Source organism: Drosophila erecta, unplaced genomic scaffold, assembly GCF_003286155.1.
Source record: "Drosophila erecta strain 14021-0224.00,06,07 unplaced genomic scaffold, DereRS2 tig00000055-arrow-pilon, whole genome shotgun sequence".
Taxonomy (NCBI): Eukaryota; Metazoa; Arthropoda; class Insecta; order Diptera; family Drosophilidae; genus Drosophila; species Drosophila erecta.
The window spans coordinates 5289570-5301962 of NW_020825200.1; the positions used below are offsets into that span (position 1 = coordinate 5289570).

Consider the following 12393-nt stretch of genomic DNA (forward strand, 5'->3'; position numbering starts at 1 on the left):
ATATAATAGTAATCAATTATTAGGGATGTTATGTGTAAATTAAATAAGTTATAGAACATAGTTATAAAACTTTGCACTTAAAATTACATTGTACATTTTTATTTTTAAAAATGGATAAATTTTAAAAGATAACCTCAAAAAAATTATTATTTTTTTATTATTGTATTTAAATTTGAAATAACATACTTTATTTAGTTTGGTAATTGTATATATTATAAGAATGATTTTTTAATCATTATGTGAAAAGCCTAGAAAGATTTTGTCAAGCCTTTGTCAAATTAATTATATTAAATTATTACAAATTATATTCAAAATTATATTAAATTTGAGATATTTTGAGAGCTATACTGATATACTAATTTTTTAAAACTGATGCAAAAAACTGTAATCTCGGTGAGATTTCAAAAGTTTATGTGCGCCATTACATTTTATAGCAAAGAAATATGAATAAATATAGATACAGCTCAATAAAATGTTTACACATGTTTTTTATGATTTCGTTATCCTTTAAGTTGTAATCTGTATAAGAAGTTTTCTTCTAAAAAAAAAAAAGATAATACTTCTGATGTGGTTATAATTAGAACATGGCCCTGATAACGAAGACCTCGGAACTTCCGATTTTCGAGCTCCAAAATAAGTCCAAGAGGCAGGAACCGCGGACCAAAACGGAAGTCATGTGCCCGATCTCGGGACGAGGGCTATCAGCTAAATTCAAGATGGCAGCTGGAAGCTGGGATCTGGAAGCTGGGAGCTGGGAGCTGGAGCTGGTTGAAGGTGCTCCCGGGGAGGTGATCCGGCGGAACGAAGCTGATGTGCTATTGAGCAACTTAAGTCGCATGTGGCATATCAACAGCAGCGCCTTAGTTTTGGACTTATCGCCAAGTTTCATTCATTCCGCAGCGACTATGTTAACTTGTGGGATTAGTGTTGCTACATACGTTTCATTGCCCATCCGTTCTATATGCCATGGTGCCACCCACCTCCCAACCGATCCGATGCCCATCCAATCCCCGTCCAATCACACGGATACTGTACGTGAGCCAGAGACCCGATCGCCGCGATCGTGCCCAGCCGAACGATCGGCGAGTGGAGATCGGGGCATCGGCGTTTGGCTTTTGGATCGCTCGAACTTATACTATAATTAGTCGTGTTCCGTCTCCCCGAGTAAGTAGTAGTCTGGTCTCGGTCCGGAGCTGATCTGGCCAGTTGGTTTTAGTCTGTAGTCAGCTCTGTGCAGTGGTGATCGGATCGGATCGCTCGGTTGTGAATGTGTGTTTTCAGTAGGGTCCACTGCCGTCTATCCGCCCCTTAAATAGGATTAGATTCCTGTAAGGAACTGAGCGTTTAAAACGAAGAAAAAATAACAAATTAAATAAACATGAATGACAATTTGTCGAGTAAATCAGGGTAACCGCGTACTTTTAACTGAAATTCTCCAGCAAGTCGTTGTGCGAGCCTCGTACCAGTTCCAGTGCTTTTCAAACTGTCGCGTGTACGAGAAATATTCCGATATGCTTGGAAATTAAATGAAACGAAATACAACCATTAAATCGTTGAAAGACAAATAAGCCAGCTTGATTTTCCCACGAATATTAAATAAAATAATATTCCTCTAAGAATATTTTTAATTTATTTTGCAACTGTTGCGAAATTAAAGTGCCCAATTTTTTGGCTCATCTTTCCAGGCCCAGCGACGGCGACATATAAAATTCAAATTCGACGAGGACAGAGCAAATAATTGTGCAGGCTTAAGTGCATAGGGCATCATGTTGCCCTTCTGGAAGCGGTAAGAAAAAAATATAATAGTAATGGTAATAGTAATAGTAACAGGGAAATTGCCTCAAAATTGTAAGTTAGTAAAAAAGTTAGTTAGTTAGAAAAAGAAGTTAGTTAGAAAGCAAGAGTAAAAATTTAAAAAAAAGTTTTCGCTTGGTAACAATAAAATACACTCATCCCTTAAGAAATTATTTTTTTTTTTCAGCAAATAAATATAGTTTATAAGCATATTGGTTCTTAGAAATCATTTTTGACATAATTAAAACCCACTTTTGACCAAAATAAAGTATTTCTAAACTGTTTGAATACTTAAGTGCATCCAGAAAAGCCACATATTAATTTTATTAGATATCTGCAATACGAATGGAAAAAATATTTTTTTTTACTTTATACATGCTTGCAATTATTTTTTAAGTCTTACGAACTGCACTCTCTTAAAAACTTGTTACCTCTCTCTTAAGTGAGAGCTCTTTTCACCGAAGCCTTAAGAGAGTGGCCACTCGAATTAAATAAACTGCTCAATTAAAAAACTAGCCTGATAAGACGGATCGTCTGTACGAAGCACAGTTCCTAACCCTCCTGATCCCCGTCGACTTCTTTGCAGGCTGCTATACGCCGCTGTGATCGCGGGAGCGTTAGTCGGTGCCGACGCTGTAAGATAACCAGTGGACATGCAATCCAACGGGACATTATTTAATATACTCATTTTTCCCTTAGCAATTTTGGAAGACGTCTGGAACGTCCGGTTCGATCCAGGACTCAGTGAAGCAATATCGAAATGAACCCAAGATCCCAATTGACGACAGTTACGACATCGTAGATTCTGCCGGTAATCTACCGCCTAAGAATTGTACGGCCGGATATGCGGGCTGTGTGCCCAAGTGCTTAGCCGAGAAGGGCAACCGGGGTCCGCCGGGCCATCTGGGACCCACGGGAATGAAGGGCGAGATGGGTTTCCCTGGTATGGAGGGACCCTCAGGTGACAAGGGTCAGAAGGGTGACCCCGGCCCATATGGACAGCGTGGTGATAAGGGAGAACGCGGATCGCCGGGTCTTCATGGTCAGGCTGGTGTACCCGGAGCTCAGGGACCCGCCGGCAATCCCGGCGCCCCTGGTATCAACGGCAAAGACGGTTGCGACGGCGAGGATGGTATTGCCGGCTTAGAGGGTCTGTCCGGAATGCCCGGACCACGCGGCTATGCCGGCCAGCTTGGCAGCAAGGGCGAGAAGGGTGAACCGGCGAAGGAGAATGGTGACTATGCGAAGGGCGAGAAGGGTGAGCCCGGTTGGAGGGGCACTGCCGGTTTGGCTGGACCTCAGGGATTACCTGGCGAAAAGGGCGAGCGCGGCGACAGCGGACCTTACGGAGCCAAAGGACCCCGGGGTGAGCACGGTCTGAAGGGAGAGAAGGGTGCCTCCTGCTACGGACCCATGAAGCCTGGTGCACCGGGAATCAAGGGCGAGAAGGGTGAGCCGGCATCATCGCTTCCAAGCAAACCGACGCACACAGTAATGGGACCTCGTGGCGATACGGGACAGAAGGGAGAACAAGGCAGAGATGGCCGCAAGGGTGAGCCCGGATTGGAAGGCGAAACTGGAGCCGATGGACAGAAGGGCGAGAAGGGTCTGCCCGGCGGACCAGGCGATCGTGTAAGTAGAGTTCATATCGTTGTTGAAGTCGGAACCTATATCTGTGATATATCCTGTCTTCGTATTGTAGTAAAGATCCTAATACATTCTCAATTATGTTTCAGGGTCGCCAAGGTAACTTTGGACCCCCAGGCTCTACAGGACAAAAGGGAGATCGTGGCGAGCCGGGCCTTAATGGCCTGCCCGGTAGTACCGGGCAGAAGGGTGAGCCAGGACTTGCTGGAGCGACAGGTCAGCCAGGTCTGCTCGGTCCCCCGGGACCGCCAGGCGGTGGACGTGGAACACCAGGACCCCCGGGCCCCAAAGGACCACGCGGCTATAGCGGCAAACCTGGACCCCAAGGATTAAACGGAAATGATGGACTTCCGGGTCCACAGGGATACACTGGACAGAAGGGAGGTGCTGGTCTGCCCGGACAAAACGGTAACGAAGGACCTCCTGGCAAAAAGGGCGAAAAGGGAACCGCAGGACTTAATGGACCAAAGGGATCTATTGGACCCATTGGACACGCAGGACCGCCGGGACCAGAGGGACAGAAAGGTGAGGCCGGTATGCCCGGTTATGGCATTCAAGGACCTAAGGGAGATGCAGGAAAGCCTGGGTAAGTGCAATGATTCAGTCGATTTCCAGTAGGGAACTGAGTCAGACCCTTACTATCATTCATACAAGATTTTATTTAATGGTTTTAAATGTGAATGATGTTCGTTTATCCTAGTTATCCCGGACTAAAGGGAAGCAAGGGAGAGCGCGGCTTCAAGGGCAATGCTGGTGCTCCCGGTGACTCCAAGCTGGGTCGTTCTGGACCTCCCGGTTTAGCTGGTGCTCCTGGACAAAAGGGAGACCCTGGTCGTCCCGGCATTCATGGCCAAAAGGGAGACATGGGCATCAAGGGAGATGTCGGCGGAAAATGCTCATCGTGCAGGGCCGGACCAAAGGGTGAAAAGGGTACGAGTGGACTGCCTGGAATTCCCGGAAAGGATGGCGTTCGAGGACCGCCTGGAGAGCGAGGTTATCCCGGAGAACGTGGACACGATGGAATCAACGGACAAACTGGACCGCCTGGTGAGAAGGGAGAGGACGGTCGCTCTGGTGTTCCCGGAGCCACTGGTGAGCCTGGCAGACCTGCAATGGTCGATTTGAATTCCGTTGCGGCCGAGAAGGGTGATAAGGGTTCCCCTGGCGCGCCAGGTGCCAAGGGCGTGAAAGGATTTAGTGGAGCAGACGGCTTTCCTGGTAACGATGGACCCAAAGGAGAATTCGGTTTTAAGGGCGAGAAGGGTCTGAGCGGAGCTCCCGGCAACGACGGAATACCCGGACGCGCTGGACGAGACGGTTACCCCGGAATTCCCGGCCAAGCCATCAAGGGCGAACCAGGCTTCAATGGAAGGGACGGAGAAAAGGGCGACAAGGGATCATTTGGCAGAAGCGGCGAGAAGGGAGAGCCCGGCAGCTGTGAGATTGCCGAGCTAAAGGCGATCGAAAAGGGTAACAAGGGTGAGCCCGGCCAAACCGGCATGCCAGGAAGTCCTGGAAGAGACGGCAGCCCGGGAGAGAGGGGCTTGCCCGGAATGAAGGGCAACACTGGACCACAGGGACCTCCTGGCATTGAGGGGCCCCGCGGCTTGAATGGGCCTCGCGGTGAAAAGGGCAACCAGGGAGCGGTCGGAGTTCCTGGTAATCCTGGCAAGGACGGCCTTCGCGGCATTAATGGACGCAATGGACAGCCTGGACCGAGGGGAGAGCCTGGTATTTCGAGACCCGGCCCAATGGGTCCACCCGGTCTAAATGGTCTGCAAGGAGAGAAAGGCGAACGCGGTCCAACCGGAGCCATTGGTCTTCCCGGAGCCGATGGCGCTGTGGGATATCCTGGAGAAAGAGGCGATGCTGGTCTGCCCGGAATCGCTGGACGACCTGGAAATGTTGGACAGAAGGGCGACATGGGCCCGGTCGGCCCCCCTGGTGTTTCCGGACCTCCTGGTGTTCCTGGTATTGAGGGTTTGCGTGGACTTAATGGCGTCAAGGGTGAACCTGGAAGTCCCGGACTGGTCGGCATGCCCGGCAACAAAGGTGACCGTGGCGCTCCTGGAAATGACGGACCCAAGGGCTTTGCTGGCGTTACTGGTGCGCCCGGAAAGCGCGGACCAGCTGGTTTAACTGGAGCTTCCGGTATGTTGTACCAACATTCTATTAGAACATTTTATGTGACTCATTAGGATTATTTCTGTTCAGGTGCCAAGGGTGAAAAGGGAGCTGCTGGCTTGAATGGCAACGATGGACCTATGGGTGGCCGCGGTGCTCCCGGTGCTCCTGGTTTGATGGGCATTAAGGGCGACCAAGGATTGGCAGGTGCCCCTGGACAACCAGGACTGGACGGTTTGCCTGGCGAAAAGGGTAACCAGGGATTCCCCGGTTTGGATGGAGCTCCTGGTTTGCCTGGTGACGCCTCCGAGAAGGGACAAAAGGGTGAGCCCGGACTATCTGGACTCCGTGGCGATACAGGTCCGGCTGGACAGCCCGGTTGGCCAGGCGAGAAGGGTATGCCCGGTCTAGCTGTTCACGGACGTGCTGGTCCGCAGGGCGAAAAGGGAGACCAGGGACGCAGTGGAATCGATGGACGCGATGGACTCAACGGCGAGAAGGGTGATCAAGGTCTGCAGGGCGTTTGGGGACAGACCGGCGAGAAGGGATCTGTGGGAGCACCCGGTATTCCTGGTTCTCCCGGAATGGATGGCTTGCCCGGCGACGCTGGTGCCCCTGGTGCTGTCGGCTATCCTGGCGATCGCGGTGACAAGGGAGAGCGTGGTCTAACTGGTCTGCCCGGACTTAAGGGTGAGACTGGTCCCATTGGACTGTCGGGCTTCGCGGGTGCTCCTGGTCCCAAGGGTGAGCGCGGTATTCGTGGTCAGCCCGGTCCTCCGACCATCATCAACGTGGAAGACCTCCGTGGTGAAAAGGGTTCCCAAGGCGAGCGCGGCTACACCGGCGAAAAGGGTGATCAAGGCAAACGAGGCGAGACTGGTCAGCCTGGCTACAAAGGAGCAAAGGGAGATCCCGGATTGCATGGTCCACCTGGTGCAAGCGGATTAAATGGTATTCCTGGCGACAAGGGAGACACTGGTCCAAGCGGCGAGCCCGGTTATCCTGGAGTTACCATTAAGGGCGAGAAGGGTCTACCCGGTCGAACAGGTAGAAACGGACGTCAAGGTTAGTTTTTGTTCGCATATTTTCTTCTACACAGTTCGGTCGCTCACTCATGTAACTAATCATCATTCGTTCACTTATTCAGGTCTTGTTGGAGCCCCCGGTTTAATTGGAGAACGTGGTCTGCCAGGCTTGCCTGGAGAGCCTGGCCTCGTCGGTCTACCTGGACCCATTGGACCAGCTGGCAGCAAGGGAGAGCGTGGTCTGGCCGGCAGCCCCGGAAACCCAGGACAGGATGGCTTTCCTGGCGCAGCCGGATTGAAGGGAGATACGGGACCGCAAGGCTTTAAGGGAGAACGTGGTCTAAATGGCTTCGAGGGACAAAAGGGAGACAAGGGTGACCGAGGACTCCAAGGACCGCCTGGACTGCCCGGCTTGGTCGGACAGAAGGGTGACATTGGCTACACTGGCTTGAATGGAAACGATGGACCTGTCGGCGCTCCAGGCGAGCGTGGCCTCACCGGACCCAAGGGACGCGATGGACGTGACGGAACACCAGGTCTGCCTGGACAAAAGGGTGAACCGGGAATGCTGCCACCGCCAGGACCCAAGGGCGAACCTGGTCAGCCTGGACGTAATGGACCAAAGGGAGAACCCGGACGTCCAGGAGAGCGTGGCTTGATTGGCATCCAGGGTGAGCGTGGCGAGAAGGGTGAGCGCGGCCTGATCGGTGAGACTGGCAACGTGGGCCGAATCGGACCGAAGGGAGAACGCGGAGAGCAGGGCGAGAGGGGTTACGAGGGCGCCATTGGGTTGGTCGGCCAGAAGGGTGAGCCCGGTGCTTCTGCCGGCGCCGCTTTTGACTACCTCACCGGCATCCTGATTACGCGACACAGTCAATCGGAATCGGTGCCGACGTGTTTGCCTGGACAAACGGAACTCTGGACTGGCTACTCCCTGTTGTTCGTCGATGGCAATGACTATGCCCACAACCAGGATCTCGGATCTCCCGGATCCTGTGTGCCACGATTCTCAACGCTGCCCGTTCTATCTTGTGGTCAGAACAACATCTGCAACTACGCTTCGAGGAATGACAAGACCTTCTGGTTGACAACCAACGCTGCCATTCCAATGATGCCCGTCGAAAAGAACGAGATCCGTCAGTTCATCTCACGTTGCGTCGTCTGTGAGGTGCCGGCTAATGTGATCGCCGTGCACAGTCAAACGATAGAGGTACCCGAATGTCCGAATGGCTGGGAGAGTCTCTGGATCGGCTACAGTTTCCTCATGGTGAGTATCAATACTCTTGTAACTCTAGATTATGGATGAATATTGACTTTTCTAAGCACAAACTTTTCTAAGTTGGCAAACTTAGTGCTATAATTTTCTAGCAGATGGCGCACGCAGATGATACACGTGCGCCATCTGCTGGATACAGCTCAGTACTCGGAACTTGACAACAGATTTAAGCCTTAATTTCTAGATAATTCTAATAACAAATAACTGTATGGTTTTAGAAGTTCATTGCATTTGGGTAATCAGGAAACATACTTGCATGTACATGTTTGTATTATATTATACTGATAATTAACCAAACAATTTTTAACAATAGCACACTGCCGTGGGCAACGGTGGCGGTGGACAGGCGCTGCAATCGACTGGCTCCTGCTTGGAGGACTTCCGCGCTACGCCCTTCATCGAGTGCAACGGCGCCAAGGGCACGTGCCACTTCTACGATACGATGACCAGCTTCTGGATGTTCAACCTGGACAGCGCACCGCCGTTCGAGAGGCCCCAGCAGCAGACGATGAAGGCCGGCGATCGGCAGCGCAATGTGTCCAGGTGCCAGGTGTGCATGAAGAACTCCTCGTAGGACCTCCAACCCCTCACAGACACCCACAGCACACAGCATAAGTTTAATATAAATGTAAAGCCTTAAAATTACCAACGAATCGTGTGCACACCCACACGATCACAACACAACTCAAAACAAACACACACACACACACACCGACGAACCAACACTGCTACAAATTCCTTAATCTAACCAAAAAGAAAAACGGATCCACAAGTCGAAGTGCTAATTACCGACCGACCTGGACCACAATGCCATTTTTTATCTGCCAATTAATGTTCTAAACAAATGTAAACTGCTTATAAGTTACGCTACGTAAGTTAAGTAAATCAAACAAATAAATAAACTAGCCTCGGTCGTATGTCCAAAAGTATAAAATAAACTATATGCCAGCATGTTCCATTTATTTTTGAAACCGATTAAATGCGACTCAATGCACCTAAATGAGATATACAACGAATATTAAACGAATCCAATCCTCAACTGCTATACAAATCTTGTCGCATATCGTTTACATTGATAAAACAAACCAAAATTGGAAAAATAAAGAAAATGTATCAATAAAAAAAATTCCCATATAGACGTTTGATGGTGGTGATCCCTATAACAACAAACATATTATAAGAAACGCAAGAAGTTCTTTGCTTTAAGGACATTGTTCTGAGATATATTAATAGGGATACAAATCGTAAGCCCTTCAATGACGTGCTTGTCCTGTACATGGATCCATATGCAAGACAAAGATTGGAAATTTTTTACCCCTAACTTGGCATGATAAGATCTTCCTCGAAAACCCAGGGTTCAGGGTAGCTATTGTGCTGGAAACCCCGCCGTGGAGAGCCACGAAAAAGCAATGCCAAGACGAGGATGACGAGGATGACGAGAGCGAACTCACCTCATGCACTTGTGCGCATGCCTTTGCCTCTCTCCGAGCGGATTTGCAGTGGGGGTTGGGCTACCAAGGGGGTGGCGATTGGGGTCGCTGTGCGGGGCATGAAGTGGGGTGGACCGGGCCTTATGATAATGATATGCAGACAGGCACACATACGCACATAGTCCAATTGGTGGTTGGAAGCAGGTCGTGGAAAATAAGGGTAGGCCTTTGTGGCTTCTAGTTGGAATCGGAAAAGTGAGTTGGAAACAAAAGTGCCAGAAGCCAGTGAGACTTGGACGCATGCGGAGGCGGTCGTCGGTGGGAGTTGTAACTTCAGCCAGATAAGAGGAGCTGCTTTTTGTAGGTGGAGGCAAGCAGCAAGTAGGAAAAAATGTGTGTACCCCGTATAAAACAGTGGAAATAGCCTGTTTGCGTTTGGAAAATTACGTGAAATTTGCGTAAACCAAGACCACAAAGCCACCGGAAGTGCTCCAGCAAAATCCGAAACTCTCAAGAAGCAGCAGCGCCAGCGGCAGCACTCCTCCGCCACCAAGAAAAAAGAGAAGAACACACCACCCCTATTTATGATTATCGTTCTGCTGCTGCTGTTCCAATCGCTGTGCCTCTACTGCCAACGCCTGGTGCTCTACGTCCACGACCGATGTTTCCCAAAGAACGTGCGCCTGCTGCAGGAGGTGGCCGAAACGGTGGGCGATCGTAAGGCGCCACAGCGCCTGGCGGAGCAGCAGTTGGAGCAACAGAAGCGCAGCCAGAAGCGGCGCATCCTCGAACCAATCCTTCCGCTCGTGGGTGGCCTCAATTCCGAGGCCTGTCGCTTTTGTGCTCACAGTCCGCAGGGCTACTGTCGCCACCACTTCCATCTGCAGGAGCTGCAGCTGCACAAGCAGAGGGGCTCCGGTCGGGAGCAGGATTTCCGACAGATCCGCCGAATCAAGCGGGAGCTAAAGCGTAGCCTTGGCCAGCAGCAGCAGCAACTTCAGCCGGCGAGGAGCTACCGTCCAGTCCGACTAAGTTCCAGCTGGAGCAGCAGTTCCCTGAGCAGTGGTTACGCTTCACTGACCAGCGTTGGATCTCAGGAGCAGGAGGAGGCGTCATTGGATCAGGAGATTATAGAGGATATTCCACTGGAGGAGGATGTGGAGCAGCAGGACCTGCCAAAGGAGGAAATCCCACAGCCCCTATTAACCACTTCCTTATAGATAAACGCCTCTGGGTCTTTTCCTTTGAAGGAGGACCATCTACTTGGAGTTCATCTCGGACTAAAGGCCCCTTCATAGAAATTCCACACACACGAAACTACACCATAAGGATGTATTGAGAAACAGGTATAACATAGTTAACCACTAGAGAAACCAAGGGACGAACATCTACGAGCTAAAGACGCCACCCCTGAACAATTCCAACAACTTGTGAGCCCTGGAGCAGCACATCAACCCCAGCAAGCCAACCCCGTTGAAAACGTAACCCCCCAAACGGCTTGAAGGGTTCCCATTGTTAAATTGATTCAAATTGAGAAGCGAAAAAATTTCTAGTCGCAACACAATGTCTGATGTGGAAGTGGATCCACAGCAGGCTTACCCCCATCCAATGGTGGCCATTGCCCCGAGGAGACGTCGTCCTGGCGGCCGACGAGGAGTAGGAGGAGGGGGTTTGCAACCCGGATCACTGGATGCTGTTTCTTCCTCGTCGCCGCCACCACGTTTCTGCCCGCTGGCCGAGGGCGTCGAAGACAACTGGACGTGGAGCAAGCGGCACCGCTCCAAGGAAGTGGTGCTCAGAGGACCCAACTCGCGGACCGTGCACTTCCATCCCAACTGGAGCAAGGGCACTGCCGGTGTCCAGGGCAAAAGATCCCTAAACAACGGACGGTATTACTGGGAACTTCATGTCTCCCAGCGGGTCTTTGGCACCTCGATAATGTTCGGTATCGGTACCAAGGCTGCTCGGCTCCATGCCAACGCCTTCCGGAACATGCTGGGCGAGAACGAGCACGGCTGGGGTCTCTCCCACAAGGGCGTACTCTGGCACAACGGCGTAGCTCTGCTGTACACGAAGCGGTTCCGTGAAAATCAGCCCACTCAGATTGGAGTGCTCTTCGACGGCATCGAGGGCACACTAACCTTCTACAAGGACGGCAAGTGCCTGGGCGTCGCTTTCCGTGGATTGGACCAGGTGAGTTGGTTGAATAATGCAAGTATGCAAGGAACAGGTTTAAGAATTTTGCCCAATTCACTCCAGATTGATGAGCCCCTGTACCCCATCGTATGCTCTACTGCCGCGAAAACGGAGATGACCCTAAAATGCACCAAGAGGGAGTTCGTCAACCTACAGGATCGCTGCCGGGCGGTAATCATGCGGCGGGTGCGGAGCGCATCGCAGCTGGAGAAGCTGAAGCTACCGCTGCCCATCAGTGAATATCTGAGAGAGGTGATCGATGAGAAGGAGCCACTGCGTCAGGTAGACAACTACGATATACTGTGTGATTTGTAGAGCGCGGTTCATCCGGTCACCGTAAGCTAAGTTTATAGAGTACGTCCTCGCCCCCAGGTTAATCAGCTGGAGATGTGCATTATGAATTACGATTTGTATGAGGCCCGTGAATGAATTTAGTGCCATCACATATTGGAGTGCACTGCGCCTCCCAGACGATGCAGTGGCTCCTCTGGGACATGTGCATTTTCCGTAGTAGTTTTAGAGCGCTAAGGTTAAGCATCTGGAATTATCAAGTGTGGATTGTCCGACATTTTGATTTGCCTTCATTTGTAGCGAAAATGTGGGGAAATAGGCCAATTTGGTGCAATATTTGTGATATAAGAAATGAGAGTATATGGAAACGTTTTTCTGGGCTTCAAGTGCTTGCTAGAAAACCGCAAAATAAGCTAAAGCTAAGCATATTTTTCGGTACAGACGAGTGTGAAATCTAGTCAAAAAGAACACGCTGCTAAACTAATTTTGTAAATTCGCCGACAGCAATTAAAGCTTAAGGGAATGTAATGTAACAAAATGGGAATGTCTCTAGTCATAAATTGCAAATAAAGCAAGTGTAATTTAGTAAAAATTATTTATAATAGTTTAA

General features: G+C 50.4%; 3 protein-coding genes across 5 annotated transcripts; all 3 read left to right on the top strand.

The window, feature by feature from the left end:
* Positions 1-1040: 1040 nt before the first annotated feature.
* LOC6540695 (collagen alpha-1(IV) chain) lies at positions 1041-8817 on the top strand. 3 transcript variants are annotated; one of them, XM_001968719.3, is made up of 9 exons: positions 1041-1164; positions 1686-1786; positions 2381-2429; positions 2494-3426; positions 3531-4027; positions 4142-5592; positions 5656-6630; positions 6713-7857; positions 8180-8817. In XM_001968719.3, the coding sequence occupies exons 2-9, from the start codon at positions 1767-1769 to the stop codon at positions 8438-8440; spliced, it is 5331 nt and encodes a 1776-aa protein (XP_001968755.1). In that variant the 5' UTR covers positions 1041-1164; positions 1686-1766; the 3' UTR covers positions 8441-8817. The 3 variants fall into 3 exon arrangements, with proteins under 3 accessions (XP_001968755.1, XP_026834023.1, XP_026834024.1); XM_026978222.1 differs by having other exon boundaries at positions 1117-1328; XM_026978223.1 differs by having other exon boundaries at positions 1117-1269.
* Positions 8818-9569: 752 nt separating this feature from the next.
* LOC6540638 (SPRY domain-containing SOCS box protein 3) lies at positions 9570-12359 on the top strand. The gene is made up of 3 exons (XM_001968721.3): positions 9570-11489; positions 11556-11774; positions 11865-12359. The coding sequence occupies exons 1-3, from the start codon at positions 10860-10862 to the stop codon at positions 11919-11921; spliced, it is 906 nt and encodes a 301-aa protein (XP_001968757.1). The 5' UTR covers positions 9570-10859; the 3' UTR covers positions 11922-12359.
* Positions 9866-10527, top strand: LOC6540654. Its single transcript, XM_026978329.1, has one exon. It carries the CDS (start codon positions 9881-9883, stop codon positions 10514-10516), a length of 636 nt encoding a protein of 211 aa, XP_026834130.1. The 5' UTR covers positions 9866-9880; the 3' UTR covers positions 10517-10527.
* Positions 12360-12393: the final 34 nt, after the last annotated feature.

Coding starts and splice junctions, on each gene's coding strand:
- LOC6540638 (XM_001968721.3), top strand. CDS start 10,860: ATGTCTGATGTGGAAGTGGATCCACAGCAGGCTTACCCCCATCCAATG. Junction 11,490..11,555: donor CTTTCCGTGGATTGGACCAG/GTGAGTTGGTTG, acceptor AATTCACTCCAG/ATTGATGAGCCCCTGTACCC. Junction 11,775..11,864: donor AGAAGGAGCCACTGCGTCAG/GTAGACAACTAC, acceptor CCTCGCCCCCAG/GTTAATCAGCTGGAGATGTG.
- LOC6540695 (XM_001968719.3), top strand. CDS start 1,767: ATGTTGCCCTTCTGGAAGCG. Junction 2,430..2,493: donor CGTTAGTCGGTGCCGACGCT/GTAAGATAACCA, acceptor TTTTTCCCTTAG/CAATTTTGGAAGACGTCTGG. Junction 3,427..3,530: donor CCGGCGGACCAGGCGATCGT/GTAAGTAGAGTT, acceptor ATTATGTTTCAG/GGTCGCCAAGGTAACTTTGG.
- LOC6540654 (XM_026978329.1), top strand. CDS start 9,881: ATGATTATCGTTCTGCTGCTGCTGTTCCAATCGCTGTGCCTCTACTGC.